General features: G+C 42.7%; 1 protein-coding gene across 1 annotated transcript in view; it reads left to right on the top strand.

The window, feature by feature from the left end:
• The window catches only part of LOC125506803 (uncharacterized), a 63,484-nt gene extending 42,565 nt beyond the window's left edge, over nt 1-20,919 (top strand). The window contains exons 2-17 of the mRNA XM_087523431.1: nt 10,031-10,120; nt 10,571-10,653; nt 10,912-10,993; nt 11,106-11,180; nt 11,266-11,346; nt 11,482-11,565; nt 11,644-11,703; nt 11,801-12,020; nt 12,106-13,612; nt 14,083-14,364; nt 14,447-14,627; nt 14,718-15,009; nt 15,789-16,929; nt 17,036-17,102; nt 17,174-19,492; nt 19,831-20,919. Coding sequence (XP_087379557.1) covers nt 10,031-10,120; nt 10,571-10,653; nt 10,912-10,993; nt 11,106-11,180; nt 11,266-11,346; nt 11,482-11,565; nt 11,644-11,703; nt 11,801-11,911 — 666 coding nt within the window. The 3' untranslated portion in view covers nt 11,912-12,020; nt 12,106-13,612; nt 14,083-14,364; ... (4 more) ...; nt 17,174-19,492; nt 19,831-20,919. The remainder of the gene's footprint in view (nt 1-10,030; nt 10,121-10,570; nt 10,654-10,911; nt 10,994-11,105; nt 11,181-11,265; nt 11,347-11,481; nt 11,566-11,643; nt 11,704-11,800; nt 12,021-12,105; nt 13,613-14,082; nt 14,365-14,446; nt 14,628-14,717; nt 15,010-15,788; nt 16,930-17,035; nt 17,103-17,173; nt 19,493-19,830) is intronic.
• Nucleotides 20,920-21,213: the final 294 nt, after the last annotated feature.

Raw genomic sequence — 21,213 nt, 5'->3', positions numbered from 1 at the left:
CCGGTTCATGTTGTGCTCAATTACTTTGGATGACCCAAACTCTTAAAGATTATGGGATTAATGTGAAACATGTTCCATTGCTTTGTGATAATGAAAGTGCTATTAAGATTGCTCACAATCACGTGCAACATTCTCAAACTAAGCATATTGAAGTTCGTCATCATTTCATTCGAGATCATGTTGCTAAAGGAGACATCGATCTTAAGCATGTTCGTACCGATAAGCAATTGGCGGATATATTCACCAAACCGCTTGATGAGAAAGTATTTTGCCGTTTGAGAGGTGAATTGAACATCATTGATGCCTCAAACTTGGAGTAGAAACTCCATTTGGATGCATGCAAGGCATGAGCCTTTGACTAATCCTTGATATTTCTCCTATGATGAAGATCATATGTCTTGGATCTATACTTGTACCCTTGTATGTCATCTAACCCTTGTAGGTACTTGGATGATCCCCAATCTATGATATTACAACTCACTCACATCTTGAGCAATCTATACATCACCAAGTCTCTACAATATGGTGGTTGAAGACAAGGAAGCATGAATCGACTTAACATATCCTTTGACAATTTTTATATATCAAATTTCATTTGGTATCAAATTTCATGATTGTCACTTTGGATACATGAGTGCTCTTCCTTGCAAAAATGACCCATGTAGGTAGATGGACTCAAACTACAAGTGGTGCACCCAGCTCTTGATGAACTACATCAACCTTGAGCATCCTACACAAGTTCAACTACATGATCAAGATCAACCTCACGACCCAAGGTATGTTACTCCATCTTAGAGAAGCTTTAACCCAAGACATGGGTAAAAGCATCTCAACAAGATGAGAATACATCAAAATGCTTAAACGAAAAATGGTAACCCCATTTTGAGCTTAAACGATGAGTATGACCTATGATCAAGTGACCTCACTTGACTCCTAAGTCAATATACTCTAACATAGGTGACTGTGTCGCCAACCAATTCTAGATGAAGTTATCTAGTGTTTCTTTGTGTTCTTGCATTTGTCTCTTGCTTGCTTGTTCCTCTTTCAAGAAAAACTTCATCTAGATTTCATTTCTTCCATCTGTTATCTTCTTCATTCCCTGCATCTAATTCATTGCAAATCCTTCAGTTAATTCCTTGCAAATCTTTGTGAGATCTTATTTGCCTAGGGAGCTGAGATGACAAAATATTTCCTCTGTATTGAGCTCGGTCTCACCGATTTATGCATCCCGGCTAGACCGAACTGCAATCCTGCATTGTAGATTGTTCATCGGTCCAACCGACAAGGACAAACCTGGCCTGACCGATATGCATCATCTCTGACATCTCCAACTCGGTGTCACCGATGAAAATACCTCGGCGTTACCTATTTCACTACTAATAAAACATTTTTCCATTGCCATTTTCATTTTCCTTCCAGCTCCACTCGATGATTCTTGTCCTCTACTAGCATCTTCAAATTACATGCTGCTTTGTAATGTGACTCAAGGACCAAACCTATATGACTCATGCTCCAGAAGATCCCTTCTTGGAAATTGGTGTCAAAGAGGGAGAGAAAGCACATCAAAGCTTATCACATAAGAGAGACATCACATCTTAGCTTCTCGAGATGCTTATCAACCATAGAGGAGAGAAGTCAACATGTTAAGTAAAGGTTATGTTGCTTTGTCCTGATTTTCTTTTTCCCTATATTCTCCCATTATCCAATATCAGATTCAGGGGAAGAAAGAGTTCATACCTAAGGGAAGCAAATCTTTGGAATTCATTGCATATCTTTGTTCTTTGGGGACATGTCTATACCCAAATTGAGTACTAAGTGCTCACTCACTACATGTCATCCCAGTCTTGGTACTCTTGTGGTTTCCTAAACTTGCTCTTATTAGTAGGTGTTTGTGTGTTATCTAACTCTGTTTTCTCAAGTTCACCTCCTCCAAAGTCAACTCAAGACCACAAGGTAAGTATATGCATCACAATCATGTGCATGACGATCTCTTGCTGAAGTACGTATTGTTTGCAAGAAGGACTCATGAACATGAAGGTACATTTTCTGTATTTACATCATTTGCTCTGATGCATATAGCCAAGACACATGTAACTCATTGCTTGCTCTGACATGCTTATGCATTCACATGCTCTTACACACAATCCTTACATGACTGCATACATGTAGGGGGAGCCTATGCATGTTACATGTCTTTCCAAAGCTTTACGTGTTATTCTTCATATCTTCATCTAAAGCTTTGATGTATGTTGTCATCAATTACCAAAAGGGGGAGATTTAAAGCACAAGTGCTCCCCGGGTGATTTTGATAATTAATGTCAACATATCTCTTGTTGGACTAATATTTTCATCTAGTGTATTTCAGAAAGTTCAGCAAAGGCGTGGCATGGACAAGAGGATGTGGAACCCCTTTCTAGATGCTAAGGACAGAAGATTGGCAAAAGCTCAAGACTCTTCATTTCTATTTTTAGTGATCCAAGATCACATTGAGCCCATAGGAAAGCCAATACTATTAAAAGGGGATGAGGTGTTGCTTAATGGTCTACTTGCTCAAAGTGCTTAGTGATATGCTCCAAAGCCCTCAACCACTTTCTCAATTCCAAACATGTCCAAAACCTAAAGTCAAACTCGGCCCCACCAATTTGATTCATCCTACGCCACCGAGTTCACTAGGACATAGCCACTGCAAGAAACCCTAATCAGTTCGGTCCCACTGATGGGATCTCGATCTCACCGAGATGGGCTTGCAAACTCTCAATTGCCTATTGCAACTATTTCGGTCTCACCGACATACGCAGTCGGTCACACTGAGTTTGCTTGACCAACTCTCTGTTTTCTTATTACCAAAATCGCTCTCACCGAGTTTGTGTAATCGGTCAAACTGAGTTGAGGTTTTATCCTAACCCTAGCACATCGGCCCCACCGAGTTGATCATGTCGGTCCCACTGAAAATCCTAACATTCACATTTTGAACCGAATCGGTCTCACCAAGTTCATATATTCGGTCTGACCGAGTTGGCTCTTTTGTGTTTAATGGTTAGATTTTGTGTGGAGGCTATATATCCCCCCCACCCTCCTCTCCATAAGTGAGAGAGCCATCAAAATGTGCCTACACTTCCAACATTCATTTTCTGAGAGAGAACCACCTACTCATGTGTTGAGATCAAGACATTCCAATCCAACCACAAGAATCTTGATCTCTAGCCTTCCCCAAGTTGCTTTCTACTCAAATCATCTTTTCACCATAGCCAAATCTGTGTGAGAGAGTTGAGTGTTGGGGAGACTATCATTTGAAGCACAAGAGCAAGGAGTTCATCATCAACACACCATCTATTACCTTTTGGAGAGTGGTGTCTCCTAGATTGGTTAAGTGTCACTTGGGAGCCTCCGTCAAGATTGTGGAGTTGAACCAAGGAGCTTGTAAGGGCAAGGAGATCACCTACTTCGTGAAGATCTACCCAAGTGAGGCAAGTCCTTCGTGGGCGATGGCCATGGTGGGATAGACAAGGTTGCTTGTTCGTGGACCCTTCGTGGGTGGAGCCCTCCATGGACTCGCGCAACTGTTACCCTTCGTGGGTTGAAGTCTCCATCAACATGGATGTACGATAGCACCGCCTATCAGAACCACGCCAAAAAACTCTGTGTCTACATTGCGTTTGCTCATTCCAATCCCATCCCTTTACTTTCTTGCAATTTGCATGCTTTACTTTCCGCTGCTCATATAATCTTGCCATGCTTGCTTGAAATGTATTGTGAATGTTTAAAATTGTGCTAAAACTCCACCTCAACTTAAAGAATTTAAAAACTGCTACTTTTGCTTTTTGAGGGTCTAATCACCCCCCTCTAGACACCTCTTGTCGATCCTTTCAGGAGGGTTTATCCCCGACGGTTTTTGGGTCGTGTGGGAAGGATCCCCCTTATCACACACACTCACTTGGCGATGGTTCAAAACACCATCGCGGAAAAGGGTTAAAAACCGTTTGTATAGCACCTCGTTGTACCAGTGATATCTGCAGGTTGAGCACGCTTCTGCAATTACGCGTACGCACCTCTCTCTTCCATTAACTGACACATGGGCCTGCTATAGACGGATTACCAGCTAGATCTACTATCATCTGTTTGATGTAGTATGCATGAGAATCCTCTACCACACAACATGCATTAGAGCATTCTAAGTGGGGTTTAAATCGCAATGCTTCCACATGAACATGCGTAAGAAAACACCCCACCACAACATGCAACATACTCCCTCTGTTCCATTTACTCATGAGAAATCATTGACTTTCAAATGGAGATCACAATATCACCAATTCACTCTCTCATTCAGAAACTCATGATTGATTAATGACCTTCTCTTTTCAATGACCAAGTATTAGCGTGGTAAAACATACTCCTTTTGTTCTGTTTTATTGTGCGCATAAGCTTTTGGCCAAAATTCTATAATGTACTGCATGGACGCAGTTTTAGACAGCACTACCCTTTGCTGGAATGATGGATGTTAGAGAAGGTAGGGCACATAGGAGTGAGACAAACCTACACACGGGTGTTTTTTGGTCGATAGCACAACAAACATCTCATGCATCGTAAGATCCGTTTTCATGGAAATACCAGTACTTCTTGGTCGTCGGAACTCGCTCTTCTTCCTTTCAGCGTCACATGGGACATCCAGCATCTAGGTCCATGTGTCATGCAAGAAAATAGAGATAAGTACAAGTGAGACTCGGGAACGGTCACACGCATAGGGGGAGTACATGCAGGGGACGTAGTAATAATGACTAATGAGCAGCCAAATCACACAGTAAGTTGGTCAGACGAAGCAACCATCATTCCACTCTTCAATGGCATGTATGCAATATAAAAAGGTTGATATGGAGAGAAATAGAAAACCGCTCCACTATATATACATAATAACATAATACTAGCCGGGAGCCTAAGCTACCCGCCTGCTTGCTGGGGTTGCTCTCTTCACACCCTCTCGCACAGAACGACGGTGCCCACACCGCTGGTCACATATCCGTCCGGATCCCGCCGCCGGGGGAAGGGGAGGATGTTTTGCGTAGACACGGTCGGCAGCAGCGAGGGAGAAAACCCACTGTCGGCGCGTCCCGATCAGGGGTCCCCACCGTTCTCTCTCACAAAGCTCTGGCATGGTAGCCTTTGCCCCTTGCTCATTGCTGCGGTACGGGCTGATGCCGCCTCCCACCGCCCTCCTAACTACATCCCGATGTCCCTTAGGTACAATTTCCTTTTGGAGCCGGCTTGCTCCACTGCCCCAGCTCCCCACGTCTCTCCATGTAGATACTTCTCTACTTCTACCGGCTTATATTTGTGATGAGTTTATGTCTCATCAACTAGTGCCACTACTATTATATTCTAATCACACTTCTCAATATCTTTGCACGAGAATTGATGACTACAGGCTGAGACAATACTTTGCATGCGCGTAACTACCCAGCATTTCCTCCATAGCAAATTCGGGGGCAAAATAGTCTAGTAATTTTTACCTCTTCGAGTTAGAGACATACATGTACGATCTCGATGTAGATCATCATATACTTTGTACCCCATATCAATACAATCAGAGCAGGACATGGGGTTTTACCTCTTCGAGGGGGCGCGAACCTAGGTAAACATCGTGTACCTCTTTTGTCCTATCACCATCAAGCTACGTCCACATCTTGGGACCCCCTACCCAAGATCCTTCGTTGGCACCAAGGCACAGAGCTTTCGCTTGCCCGCTCACCCATGCCACTACGAGGTCACCAGGACAAGCTCAGCGAGGATTGACCCCCCCCCCAGATCCGGATCAAAGCGTAACCACTTCGAAGACAAAGAAGGCACCTGACCCACCTGCCTCTACCCGTCCCATCGCCCACACGGCCAAGACAGACAATCACCACCGTTGTAGTGTTCCCCACTAGAGAGCCAAAACATGCAAACCGCCACCCCGGCATCCATGTCCAAGCCATAACCACCCGCCTACATCACGGTGCACCCACTCCTAGCCCAACATCAACCATGAAGTCTAGATTGACACCTCCATGGTAGGAGGCGTGGACACCTATGCCTCCAGCCAGTCCTGGTGGACCGAAGGAGACACAACTCTGTGACTACCAATGGTCGCCGCTGAGCACGCTCGCATGACACCATGTCCATGGTCTTCGACGCCAATCTGCCTGATGGACTCACGATGTCCTGGCCACCACCATCAACCACTGTACCCACGAGAAGAGGGACCTCATCGCCTGAGAGCACCACCCAGACTGGGCCCACCATCATCTATCCGGAGCGGAGATCTGACCCATCCCGGACCCAAAACTGATCCGCCCAAGCACGAGCTCCAAGTCCTGGCCATCTTCACCGCATGAGCACCCCCGACTCGAACCTGGAAGAAGAGAGGCACCACCAGCACTCGCACCCTGCTGCCAACCGCGCCGCCCAAGCCATAGCGACTGACCCGCCGATCGATGTAGGCACCCTGCGACGGCCGAACCAGACCAGGGCAAGGGGAGATCCCTGCCACAACCTAGACATCCACCCACCGGAGTCGCGAGGAGCATCCAAGGCCACCCAGATTCATTGACGACCTCGAGCAGCTCCCTTGCATCGCGCCTGCAGCACCTGGCCAGATCCCTCGATAGATCAGGGCCACCACTACGCGCCTACAGCATACCCCCTCCGCCAACAACCATGATCGCCTGGAGGCAGGGCCATGACCATCGGCACATGCTTACCCGACTTGCGCCGCTCAACAGACCAATGCTTGCCCGCCGAGCACGCAACACCGCACCTCCGGAATCCGCGCAGCTGCCGAAGCCCTGCCATCTGCCCACGCTGCCGGCACGCCCGTCTGACTTGCTGCCGCTGCACCCTCGACACGATGCCGCCCCGCGCTGCGCACACTATCGGGAGGGGAGAAATGCCCCCTCCCCCCCCCCCCCCACCGCCTACACTTACTGGGCTTTTCCCGGTGACGTCGAAGGGGACGGAAGGCGAGAAGGGGGAGGGAAGCGACAAAAGCTAGGGTTCACACCCTGCACACACTATTGGGCGAGACGAGTTTCCGATCAACTCGGATTCGCGTCCTAGCTATTCTAGCCGGGCACAATTTTTTTGACACTTAAGTTGGTGCTAACGAAATGAGAAGTGCATTGTGAATGTTTTTGTTCCCTGTAGCATCTATGAACGTGGCGTTTTTATTCTTTTTTTATTTTGGCAGTAGTAGCGTTTTTCTAGTAAAAAAACACACATTTGTTTTCACCCTCAAAAAAAGAAGAAGAGAAAAGACACGCCATCACCTGGACCGTTGCAACTCCCGTCCCGGGTACCCTAGTTGGAAATTTCCCTGTCGTCCGCAATTCGAGACGGAAATCTCCCGTTCCGCTCCCGATTCGAGACGGACGCGCCGCCGCCGACCTCCTCCCGCCCACCCCCGCTCCCGCTCTGGATCCAGCCCCAAGCCCCAGCCCACTAGCTCCACTTTCCTTCTATATCCGCCGCCACGCCACGCCACGCACGCCACCTCGGCGAACAAGCCTCCGGCTGCCGCAACCGCCTCTGCCCTGGCTATAAAGGCGCGCCCTTTGGCCGGTCCGCTCCTCCTCTCTTTGCCCAGGCCATGCCTCTCTCCTCGATTCGTCCTCGACTCCTGCCTCTCCTCCTCCCACGTCTGGTTTCATCTTGCTCCTCATCGCTCAACTCGTCCGTTTAGACTGAAAGAATTGCTCGTCCTCGATTCGTCTATTTTGAAGCGCGTCTGATTTGATTGATTTTGCTCGTCCGCGGTTCATCCATTTAGATAGAAATCGCGTCTGGTTTCATTTTGCTCGTCCTCGCCGTCGCCCGTTTAGCATCGCTTCCGATTTACTCGTCCTCGCGGTCGCCAGTTTAGAGTCGCGTGTGATTTGATTCTGCTCGTCTTCCCCGTCGTCCGTTTAGAATCGCTTCCGAGCTGATTTTGCTCGTCCTCGACGTCGTCAGCGTAGAGTTGCGTGTGATTTGATTCTGCTCGTCCTCCTCGTCGCACGTTTAGATCAGAATCGCGTCTGTTTTGATTTTCTTGTCCTCGCCGTCGTAAATTTAGATAGAATCCGCGTCTTGATTTGATTCTGCTCGATCTCGTCCTAGTCCGTCTGGAATCGCGTCTGATTTGATTCTGCTCGATCCCCTGTGTTGCTACTGGGTTCTTTACACTGATGCTCTCGCGTGTTCTTCGTGCCGTCTCATCGGTGGTATCCGTGGAGGAAGCGAGCGGTGGGTCGGTCGGTTTGGGTCGTCTGGTTTGTGAACTAACAAGTCTGTTTGAGAAACTTCTGCATGCGCTTCTGTTATCTGAGAGACGCTCACCGGCTCACGTTCCTGCGTTTCGTGTTCGCGTCGGGCCCTTGTTCGCGTCTGCTTTTGAAATTGGAATTGCTGTTTATCGTGCTCGTTCAGATCGGTTCCTCTGTTCCGTTACCTGCGCTGTTCGTCAGTTACTTTCATATCTCAAACGCATGCGCCCTTTGATACTACTTGATGGATGTTCAGATCTCAAATGCTGCGTTGTTCAGATCAGTTATTTTGATTGAAATTGGGTTGTTGGCCCTATGTCGATTCTTATTCTACTTGATGGATGTTCAGGGTGTTACTATGTTGTTTTCAATTGCTTACTTGTCATGCTTTGCTCATGTTCCCATATATGGTGATGTGTACTCAGGGGTGCAAACCATTTAGGCAGAAAGTTTTACAAGAGTGCAAACCATGTGGCCTTCCTTTCTTCCTCATGTTGCTATTTCCATTAAACTGCTCATCATACGAGTACTAGATGAGGTGCTGCTAGTTAGTCCCCCTTATACTTTGTTCTAGATAAAAGAGCATACCTCCAGAATTTTGTCATTACACACCTGGGCATATAATTCTGTTGTGAGCATAACTCCAGAATTTATTTATCGGTGAAAGCTTGTTCATCACATGTTTTTTTGTCAATGCTGCTAACTTTATAGCTTTTTGAAATTACTTCGGTCTTGCATGTATTAGCTTTCTGTTTGTGCCCCTATCTAAGTCTTTTTCTTGTGTGCAAGCGCTCCATTCTGTGTGTGTCACTGCGTGTGGCTTGATGGTGAATATGTGTGGCTTTACTCTCTGTGTGTGTGTGGCTTGACTCTGTGTGGCTTGATGGTGAATTTGTGTGTGGCTTGACTGTGTGTGTGACTCTGTGAATATTGCATTTGCTTGATGGTGTGCCTTGTATGCTTTGTTGAATGATTGGTTATATAACTTGTGTTTTATATTGTTGTGGCATGATTGATTGCTGTTTGTCGAATGCGAACTCGTATCTTGATGAATAATCATGTATGCTAACTTGGTATTGGTAGTTCCTGATCACCTATTACTTGTTTAGTGTAGACTGACTATTCTTTTTTCTGAACTTTTTTGTGATTATGTCTTGACATTGCACTGCTCGATCCATATCGACGTCCCACGCTGTCTGATGAGGATAAAGATGTAAGGAACTCCTCCCAAGAATATCTCTTGCTCTTTGTATTAACTTGACGACTAGGCTTTACATATTAAAAAAAAATCGTGAAAATGGAGCTCCTTGCTGTAACCCATTATATGACTTTATGAGCATGCACCACTTTCAGGTTATGAGAAAAATAGGGTGCCCCAACCAAGATTGACTTCCTCTCTCTTTCTTATACAAGGCATGCAGAAGATGTGTGACAAGTAAGTAACTCATTATGTCAGATATTTAGAGTGTACTACTTCATAGTGCCATCTTTCCCAACAGATTGAATTTTTTTATATTGATATTGGGTTGACTAGTATCACATGTTTGTTTACATTTCATACTTCGGAAAAATGTTCCTAATGTTATAGAATATTTTGTCCTGCAATAGGCATGGGAGTTCCTCTCAAAGTTAGGTGATCTTAGCCAAACTCTGATTTTGCCAAAATTGAGAATGTGGAGGTAATTTCAAGATATTCCTTCAACATTCCTGAGCAACTTGAATTTGTTTACCACCTATTGACTCCTTATTCCTTGCAGGGCTTGAACCATTTTGATGAGATCCTGGAAGAAGCAGATGGTATAATTCTGTCAAGAGGAAACTTTGGAATTGATCTTCCACCTGAAAAGGTTGGTTATCTCAACCTTCGCAATGCATTATCTCTTAACGTGTCGTCCTAGTAGTGAAAAAATTAGAGAGAATCACCCCAATGCATTGTTTCTTAAGGGTTGTATCTAAATAATGTTGCATTGTGGAGAAAATTAAAGAGTAGGAAAATAGGGAGTGCAAGAAAACGAGCTAAGAGCCGTATCTATATAAACATACAGCTCCACTCTCGTGCTTTCTTAATTATTACAGTGCCACATCAGCATTTTGACTATGCCATCTTTCTAAGAGAAGCATTGTGAGTGCCCTTGGCAGTTGAAGGCATTTTGCTTGATTAACATGTATTTTCCCCATTTGCATGAAGCTTAGTGGTGATTTTATGTGCTTTACTTAGATTTGCTCTTTTTTTTAACAAAAATCAAGGGTCTGTATTGAGCACTACTTTGTTCGTTCTTTAGATGTTCTTATTTCAGAAGTCTGCTCTGCACAAGTGCAACATGGCTGGAAAGCCTGCTGTTGTTACTCATGTTGTGGACAGTATGACGGACAACCTAAGGCATGCTCGCGTGGAGGCAACTGATGTGGCAAATGCGGTGTTGGACAGTTAGTTTTTGCCTCTTGCAAATATCTTATACTTTGGTGATCTTGTAAGTTTTTGCCTCTTGCAGAATCCAATGAAAGTTCTGATTCCGTTATTCATTTACCTACCAATTTTGAAGTGGAAGCTTCATCATTTAATAGCATTTTTAATTATCTTTTTGCCTGATTTCACCATGTTTCACTTCGTTTTCATAAGCCAGCTACCGAAGTGAAGAATTCTGCGGGTTGCTACTGCACAAAAGAAAAACCAGGAATTGGACGGCTCTGACAGCGATTCTGATTATTCATCAGATGAGGTCAGAATCATAAGCAATGCATGTCTATGTGAGATAATTACAAAAGCATAAAACATATTTCTTGCACATACCATTCCCCTGATCTTGTCGTTTAATTCTATGGAGTTTGCAGGATAAGGCCACTAAAAAACCAGTAGCCAAGAAAGTGGTAGAATCCAGTGAAAGTTCTGATTCTGACTCTGAGGAGGTATCAGTCTAATAGTTATATGAAAACTAAGGCTTCATTATTCTGTCTTTATAATGTGATACTAACATTTTCAATATATTTCTAGGATACCACTGCTAAACCAGTTAAGAAGAATAAAGAATCTAGTGATAGCTCAGATTCTGACTCAGATTCAGATTCTGAAGAAGTAAGTTCTCTGTTGTACTTGTTTACTCTTGGTAACTTCTCTTGTGTGATATTTGTATTTCTTATAAACATTGTTTTGTTTCTAGCAATTCTTTTGTCTATGCCATCTTTCTAATGCAGTTCCTTCTATGTCCAGGATACCAGTGCTAAAACAGTTTCTGTAAAGAAAGAAGAATCTAGTGGTAGCTCAGATAATGACTCGGATTCCGATTCTGATGAAGTAAGAGTTCTGTTACTTGCTTACTCCTGGTCACTTTTTTGTTGTGCAATGTTTAAAATTCCTTCCAATGTTTTGCAGCCAGCAAAATCTACTATTCCTGCTAAGAGGCTTCTGACAACAGAGAAAAAGAGTGAACATGTACACATTATTTTTAAAATTTTATTTTCTTGAAAGCATTGTCTTCTATGATATTTGTTGTACATTAATTGATCTTGTTGTAATTCAATATTTGCAGTCCAAGGATGATTCTGATGATAGTTCTGATGAGAGTGATGAAGAGCCTGCACTAAAGAAGCCTAAGGAATTTTTGGTGTTTGCTTTTTCGTCTGAAGATTTTGGTCTCTAAGGTTGCCAAGAAAGAAAGCAGTGGTGATGATGACAATTCTGAAGAGAGCTCCAGCAGTGATGATGAAAATGATCAATCGGTGTCAATGTGAAAGTCCAAGCAGAACGAAGTATGGTTTGAGTATATTTATGCTGTTGTAATTTTTCCACTTATGTTTGATGGTAATCAGCCTCTAACTAGCTTCCTAATTTCAGGAACGAAGATCTGAATCACCCTCACCCCTCTAGAGAAATCAGTTTACTCATTCAAGTTCTGGAAATTCCTTATAGCTTTCTGAGTTTACTTCGGTCTTGCATGTGTTAGCTTTCTATTTGTGCCCCTTTCTTTGTCTATTTCTTGTGTGCAAGCGCTCCATTCTGTGTGTGTGACTGTCTGTGGCTTGACTCTGTGTGTCTGGCTTGACTCTTTGTGTGTGTGTGTGTGGCTTGACTGTATCTGTGTGACTGTGTGGCTTGATTGTTTGTGTGCTTGACTATCTCTATGTGTGTTTGTGTGACTCTGTGTGAATATTGCATTTGCTTGATGGTGTGGTTTGTATGCTTTGTTGAATGATTGGTTGTGTATAACTAGTGTTTTATATTGTTGGGGCCTAACACTGCCTTTGCTGGTCCCAAGCCCGGATGTGAAAATGTGGAGGGAGCTGCAGTTACCTCCTTTGTATTGTTTGCATTATGAGTATCGATAGAAATTACACAGTCTAGGTTACTGTCCTAATCGAATAGTGAATCACATAATTTGTTTGCATGTGATTCCTTTCTGAAGTTGTATGAGGTCAATTTTTTCTTATACGATACCAAAGGGAAGCGACTGTGTGTGGCTTGACTCTGTGTGTGTGTGTGTGGCTTGACTCTGTGTGTGTGACTGTGTGTGGCTTGATTGTTTGTGTGCTTGACTCTCTATGTGTGTTTGTGTGACTCTGTGTGAATATTGCATTTGCTTGATGGTGTGCTTTGTATGCTTTGTTGAATGATTGGTTGTGTATAACTTGTTTTATATTGTTGGGGCCTAACACTGCCTTTGCCGGTCCCAAGCCCGGATGTGAAAATGTGGAGGGAGCTGCAGTTACCTCCTTTGTATTGTTTGCGTTACACGTGTCGATAGAAATTACGCAGTCTAGGTTACTGTTCTAATTGATAGTGAATCTTCACACAATTTGTTTGCATGTGATTCCTTTCTGAAGTTGTACGAGGTTAGTGTTTTTCTTATACGATACCACAGGGAAGCGAGTAACTAAGAATCTAGGCCTATAAGGGTTTGATTTTTCTCCCTTTCTGATTTTTTTACGGTGCCTTGTCAGCATGACGTGTATGGTGCTTTGGTTTTACTTTTGTGCGTGATTTTTTTAGGTGGAGAGGTATGCACGTACGACACGTTTTGGATTTGTTTTGGAGTCCACCGCTTTGACCGTCTTCTGACGCTTTCACTGTTTCCATCATAGGTGACGTGTGCTTTCTGATTTTGACTGTTTCTCCTTGTTTGCCATGTATCATGTTTGTATATCAGTTTGTTTGGGCCGATTTTTCTGGGCTCTTCTTGTGGTACGGGTGTGTTCCTTTTTTTTCTTCTGCTGTCTATAAAGTCCTTCTGGCGTTAGATCTTCTGGTCGATCTGTTCCAAGTCACTCTGAATATAATCCTGATGCTACTTCTGGCGGTGGATCTTCTGGTCGATCTGTTCGAAAAGTCACTCAATATGTTCCTGGTATGTCTTTTGACCGCCCTGATTCAGTTTTAACCAATAATAAATAATCCAATAGCATGTTACACAATTGATACCATTCGACTTGTATACAGAAGTACTTCTTTGTTACTGTAGTTATGATTGTGAACTTGTAACCATCAGCAAAATATTATGCAAGAAATATAGATTCGACGTTTAAACTTGGACAGCCAATCTTTGTTCTACTTTTGATACCTTAAGCTCACAGCATCTCTGGAATCGCCAAAATTTCCTCATGTGGACATTTTTTTGTCTATATGTTGAGCAACCACATTGTCTGCTGTGCCCCATGATAAGCTACTTTGTTGGACCCTACTAGAGAAATAAGTGCCCATTGTACTTGTATGCATGAGTGCATTTTCTTGGCATGGGTTCTTGATGTGCACCCTTCTCCAAATTGCCTTGGTTATATGCAATGCCGGTAATCCATAATATGACTCTTTCCATTTCAGGACCTAGGGAGCTCACTGGTGCTGTTGATTTAATAAGTCAGTACAAATTGCAGCCGCACCATGATTTCTTTTGCAAGAGGCCTTTGCCCTTTCAATCTCAGATACACATTACCTTCACAATGTTGTGGGGGACACTGAAATTCGGAAAGGAGAAGGAATGAAGCTAGATCAACTCGTTTAGAATACTTAAGGGATAGGCATGCTTATATTCAGCCCTTTGATATGGAAACACTGGGGCAAGCATTTCAGCTTCGAGAAACTGCTCCAGTAGATTTACCCTCTGTAAGATCATTTTTTCCATCCCACTTGCTTTATGCTGTTATTCCATTTTCCTATCACACTTAACAATTAAACCAATTGACAGGCAGAAAAAGGCATTACCGGGCAAACCGAAAAGTGAGTCTAAGGACAGAGAGAAAAAACATAAAAAGCACAAAGACAAAGATAAAGACAGGGAGCATAAGAAGCACAAACATTGACATAAGGATCGGTCTAAAGACAAAGACAAGGACAAGGATAAGAAAAAGGATAAGCATCATGAGAAGGTTGCTGTATTTTCTTTATGTTTAAAACTAAAGTATCTCCAAGTCTTACTCATCACTTAGCCATACTTTACATGTCCGCAAATTGTTCAGAAGAGGAAGCATGAGGGGACAGAGGACTCGGCAGACGTGCATAAGCACAAAAAAAGCAAGGTGATATACAACTATTATTTGCTTCTTGGTACAACAAATTTCCTTGCAGCACATTTTGTTGGTCTGTTAACATGACTTATCTATGACAACATAAGAGTTCCAAAACCGATGAGATGGGTAATGGACTTAGTTAGCTACAGTTTTCTTCTTACTTCTACTGTCAATCAGTGTCATATTCTGTTAGAAGGAGGCTCTAAAGGTTTCCGTCACCAGACCCGCTGCAGATCAATTGGTACGTGCTTCTTGAACTTCTATTTGCTGTTGGGTAGATGCATAAATGCTTTTCTTAATTCTGTCTCTCGGTGAAACATGAATTGAAATGTTTCAGATTTAAGCTGCATAGTGAGCTTGTGTTTTTAGGTCAACTTAAGAGTTTTATTTTATTGTTTGGAGCCTAAATGATGAATATTTTAACATTTGGCGAATTATTTATTAGACATTCAAGTGAATAAGATCTGCCTTTTGCCTGACTTTGCCAATATTAGTCTGATTTGATTTTGTCTGCATCTGTACAATATGTGATGTTAGGCACGGTTGCCCGGACATTACTTTATGTACACCATCAGTTTTGGACCTGGGCCAGTTTCATTTTGTCAGTCTCACTTGACTTGAGAAGTATAGTTAGATATTTCCTTTGATTGGCATCTCTAGTGGTATTAATATATCAGTCATGATGGGCCTGCTGACTTTCTTTACTATATACTATATGGCATGATCTGGTTAGGTCTGACTTACATCATATCAATTCATAATGTAGTCACTAGTCGTTTACTGTTTTCAGTTTACGTTGCACTTTGACCATAAGATATGGTGATTAATTGGAGCATAATGACTTAAAAAAAACCACTCACAGTTTACTCAATGATGTTTCTTTTGAAATCATCGTATGCCATTTGCAACTCTTTAATGATCTGCACCCTCTATAACCTTCACAATTATTGCTTGATTTATTTTTTCTATTGTGTGTGCTTTTGCGTTGTGTTCATATTATTGTATGTTTTATGTGGCTAGTTTTGGATCCTACTGAAGCGCGCCGGCGTCGGCATGATATTCGACATGGGAAGCGTCCTATTTATTAACCACGTTCCATTGGCTGGAGTCAAGGAAATTCTCAAGCATAAAACGGCATCTTCTTACTCGGCGTGCTTTTAAAGGAGAATTTGGTATTTAATTTATGGATCTGTATAGCTACCTGATCCCGGTATATGAAATTGAGCCTCTTGAGAAATTACTGATGTGATGCTGCAGACAAAATTGTCCAATACTTGTGGTATGAAGGGGACACACGTTACGTCTTCCCAAATTGTATAAGGCCTGCTGATTTAGAACCACCTCCACATTACTTGTTTATAAGTGGTGCCAAGGTATAAATAATTTGCAGGACATATGGGACACTAGCGATGGGCTTCTTCTTATGGTCTAATTATTAGTGTAGTGCATATTACACTATTAATCTGCCCTATTGTGATTCACTTGCATGCAAAAATCTGCTCCTAATGATTTATTTCAGTACGAATAGTACCATGTCCAAGTTAATGGGTTTAAAGCTAAGTACTAGTATTGTGGCAGACTTTAAATGCATAGTAATATTTGGACAACTTTTGTAAATCAAAGTGAACTAATTTAATCATGATAGAAAGGTTGGGCTGTTAGACTGAGTGGAGGTTAGTGCCTGGTGGCTTTGAGAAACTAAATAATTTACCTACTACCATCTATTTTTTAATGTTTATATAGTAATTTATGAAGAACAGTGATTTCATAATGGTGAGAGAAATGGCATGGCTATGTGTCAATTTTTTTCCAGATTTGTCACTGAAGCAACCTGGATATCATTTACTTGAGACTTGAGTGCTTGTCATACTGTATTATTGTACTGCAAATCTCCTAGTTCCTGTAATCATTTTTATCGAGCAGTGTCTTTTTTCATCTGTACACATGTTCACTTCTTTCGGATCTGATGGAAACATAGGATGTTAGTTACTGAAAAGTTAATCCTTTTTGTTCCTGTGCATATTCGACTTGGATATTAACATGGCCCTCATTTCAATTCGATGTACTGGACTTGAATCATTTGCAGGTTGAAGTCGAAGCGGCATGGATGGCAGCAATCAACAAGGAAATTAAACGTGTGTTGATAGAAGTTCTTCTGAAGGTTTGTCATTGCATGGACTTATTTAGCTAGGTTTAGTAGAACATGTACTTCTGTTCTAAGTTCAGCAAGACTGCCATTTCTTACTTTTGTACTTTTGTCATTCCAGGTTACGGATGATCTTTTTAATGAGATCGCAACCAAAGTTATGAATGAAGATGATTCATCAGCTGAACGTGAGTGAATTATACTAAAACTTAATTTAAATATGTAAATTACATTGCTGATTATCGACTCTGTGTTGCAGCAAATGAGACCACTGGTGTCTCTAGCTCAAAGGAGCTTGGTCTGGGAGAATCAAAAGTGAAGACCACAGCTAAAGTTGTAGTCCTTGCTAAGCCAAACAATGTTAGCTCTACTGGTCGTTCTGATGGTACTGGGCTAAGTTCTCCTAAAGGTGTTCTTATTGGTCTTGCTAGTTATGATTCAGATGACAAGGATGATGAGGGTGATGGTGATGGTAAGGGTTTAATTCCAAATTTATCATCTGAAATTAAAAGTTGGTGCAGCTCATCCTAAAGAAAGTAAGTCCTTGAAAAACACAAAGCAGACATTGTTTCCCAGAATTTATTTTCTAAAGGAGGAAGAGCCTTAACTTTCTGAGTTTACTTCGGTCTTACATGTTTTAGCTTTCTATTTTTGCTCCTATATCTATGTCTGTTTCTTTCCATTTCTTGTGTGCACGTGCTCCATTGTGTTTGTGACTGTCTATGTGATGTGCCCCTATCTATGTCTGTTTATTGTGTGCAAGTGCTACATTGTGTGTGTGATGTGCCCCTATCTATGTCTATTTCTTGTGTGCAATGCTACATTGTGTGTGTGTGTGACTCTGTGTGTGATGTGCCCCTATCTACGTCTGTTTCTTTGTCTGTTTCTTGTGTGCAAGCGCTTGATTGTGTGTGTGCTTGTGTGACTGTGTGTGCTTGTGTGACTGTGTGTATTGAATTTCCTTGATGGTGTGGCATGTATGCTTTGCTGAATGATTGGTGTTGTATAACTTGTGGTTTGTATTGTTGTGGTTTAACACTGCCTTTGCCGGTCCCAAGCCCGAATGCGAAAATGTGGAGGGAGCTGCAATTACCTCCTTTGTATTATTTTCCTTAGAAGTGTGGATAGAAATTACTATCCTAATCGAATAGCGAATCTTCACATAATGTCGTAGCATGTGATTCAAGCTTTGAAATGCTATGAAAAATCTAGCAAGTATAATTGTTGTTAGAATGTGTCCCATCTCCTAAATTACTCGCGCTGGTTTCTTAAATCTTGCTAGCACCGATGTTCTATTTTTATACACTTTTTCTAAAAATCAGTCATCTGTTTTTTATTTGGCTTTTGGTTGAATTTTGTGGCTATCTGATCTTGCATGAATCTCAGCGTCACAGGTGTTCCTCATTTGTCCATCACTCACGAGTGCGTGTTGGGTTTACTTGTTATTGAGATTTTTATTTGGGTTGTGGGTCGACCTCTTCTTGTTTGGATGTGGGGGTCTTCTTTGCAGTTATGTGTCATTTCTAGAGGGGTTGACCTACCGAGAGAGAGTGTGTGTGTGTGAGAGAGAGAGGAGGGCAAGGTGGTCTTCTTTCCAATGATGTGTCATTTCTCTTTCTTCTGGCCAAAGCGAACGACGTGGTGGCCTGGTTGGGCAGCGAAGGAAGCAAACCGCCGATTATTTTTTGTCTCATACACGAAGTGGACAGCGCGAGACAAATAGTAACACCAATGCTTACGTGGACACACACAGCAAGCGCCCTTCTAGCGACGCTTATTGTGTTTGATGGATTGTATCGGACATCTAATCAGTGTTCTTCCATGTTCGCACCTCCCTGCATTGCCGCCGCCGCTTCCCTCTCTCACTGCCAGCGTCACCGCATCTTCCGGGCGACGTTCTCCGCCTTGCATGATGGAGCCGAGGAAGGGGCAGCAAGATACGCATGTATCATTTCTATTAAGGATAACAAGATGAGGGCTATTCTTACATTAGTAGATCTTGTCTACATCATATCACCGTTCTTATTGCATTACTTCGTTTCTTCATGAACTTAATACACTAGTTATTTGATCATTGCCTTATATATCGTCATGATTATTTGATCTTCTATCAATTGCCTAACAGTAATTTGTTTACCCACCGTGTGATATTTTCTTGAGAAAAGCCACTAGTGAAATCTATGGTCCCCGGGTCTATTTTTCCATCATATACTTTCAGATCTACATCATTATTTGCCTTTTTCTTTATTTGCATCTTTTATTTCAAATCTATATTATCAAAAACCAAAAAATACCTCGCTGAATTTTATTTGTCGTTATTCTATTTGCATCTACCAATCTATCTATTTACCAATCTTTAACCCAAGAAGGATTGACAACCCCTCTTACGCATCGGGTTGCAAGTATTTGTTCTTTGTGTGCAGATACCATTTATATAGCTTGGCTTGGTCCTCCTACTGGATTGATACCTTGGTTTCATAACTGAGGGAAATACTTACCGTAGATGTGTTGCATCATTCCTTCCTCATTGGGGAAATACCGACGCAGTTTCTAGCGACATCAAGCACTGGGTTAATAGGTTAGTCCCAAAAATGATATAAAATAATGTATAAATGCATATAAAGCATCCAAGATTGATAATATAATAGCATGGAATAATAAAAAATTATAGATATGTCGGAGACGTATCAACATGCACTGTAGCACATGATTTTTGGAAGCATGCGGTTAAACAATTTTCAAACAAATCTTTACCTTATATCCCTATATATATTAGTTTTAATATTAAAGGGAGGTTTGTTTCTTAGTTCTCCAATACAGGCTACAAATCTTCATGGTCTACTTTCTTTTCTTCAATTCATGATGCCATACCACTAGTTTTCTCATCTTTTATTAAGCCTCTGTCCTCAATGATAGCCTCAAATCCAAGGGAAGGGGAAGGACGTGGCACTTGGCTTTATGGACCTGCAGATCATCATCATCGGCACAAGCAACATCATTGTGGTCGTTTGTGGGATAGCACCTCGCGGACCTCGATGCCTGCCTCTTGTCCCAAGGACAACCTCTTGGTGACAACAGGCTGATAGCATACCCGCGATGGTCGATCAGGGCTAGCGTAGCAGCAATGTGGACTGAGCCAGGAGATCACCAAGGTCAACCTCCATCCATTGGAGCCAAGGGGCTAGGTTGGGGGTAGCCTGTGAATCGGCATTCGCGTCCATGGTTGGACATAGCTTCGTCATTCCCAACGCCGAGCGCAGGGACACCTTCTGCCATGGATCAAGCAACCCGGACATGTTGTCGAGTTGGACGCCCCTATCGTGACTATGTTGTTGGGCTAAGTCTCTCTACATGAAGGTGTGTTGGTAGCACAACATCAACCCATAAGTTCAACATGCGTGAAGTTGATCTTTTTTGTATACAATAGTTGTGAGTGCTTCATAGTGAAGTGAAGGAAGAAAAAAAACTAGCCACTCCACCAGCGCTTGTAACACCCACGATGCGGCTATATCTCCCACGTGTCGGGGCACGACTTAGAGGCATAGCCGCATGGTAGGTTTATCGCAAGAGGGGTAATCTTCACACAATCCCATGTACTGAATAAGAAGGGGATAAATAGTTGGCTTACAATCGCCACTTCACACAAATACAAGTTAAACATACATCATCCAGAATACAATCAACGTCCGACTACGGAACCAAAATAAAGAAGACAACCCCAAATGCTAGATCCCCGATCGTCCCAACTGGGCTCCACTACTGATCAACAGGAAACGAAAAAAAACAACGAACATGATCTTCATCGAGCTCCCACTTGAGCTTGGTTGCGTCATCTGCACTAGTATCATCGGCACCTGCAACTGTTTGGAAGTATTTGTGAGCCACGAGGACTCAGCAATCTCACACCCACGAGATTAAGACTATTTAAGCTTATGGGTAGGAAAGGGGTGGTGAGGTGGAGCTGCAGCAGGCACTAAGCATATATGGTGGCTAACATACGCAAATAAGAGCGAGAATAGAAGCAACGCACGGTCGAGAAGCTAGAAGTGATCCTGAAACTACTTACGCGCAAGCATAACTCCAAAACCGTGTTCACTTCCCGGACTCCGCCGAAAGAGACCATCACGGCTACACACGCAGTTGATGCATTTTAATTAAGTTAAGTGTCAAGTTCTCTACAACCGGACATTAACAAATTCCCATCTGCCCATAACCGCGGGCACGACTTTCGAAAGTTCAAAACCCTGCAGGGGTGTCCCAACTTAGCCCATCACAAGCTCTCACGGTAAACAAAGGATA

This window comes from Triticum urartu, chromosome 5A, assembly GCF_056163025.1.
Source record: "Triticum urartu cultivar PI428250 chromosome 5A, HENAU_Tu73, whole genome shotgun sequence".
Classification (NCBI taxonomy): Eukaryota; Viridiplantae; Streptophyta; class Magnoliopsida; order Poales; family Poaceae; genus Triticum; species Triticum urartu.
This window is presented reverse-complemented; position numbering and strand designations above follow the sequence as displayed.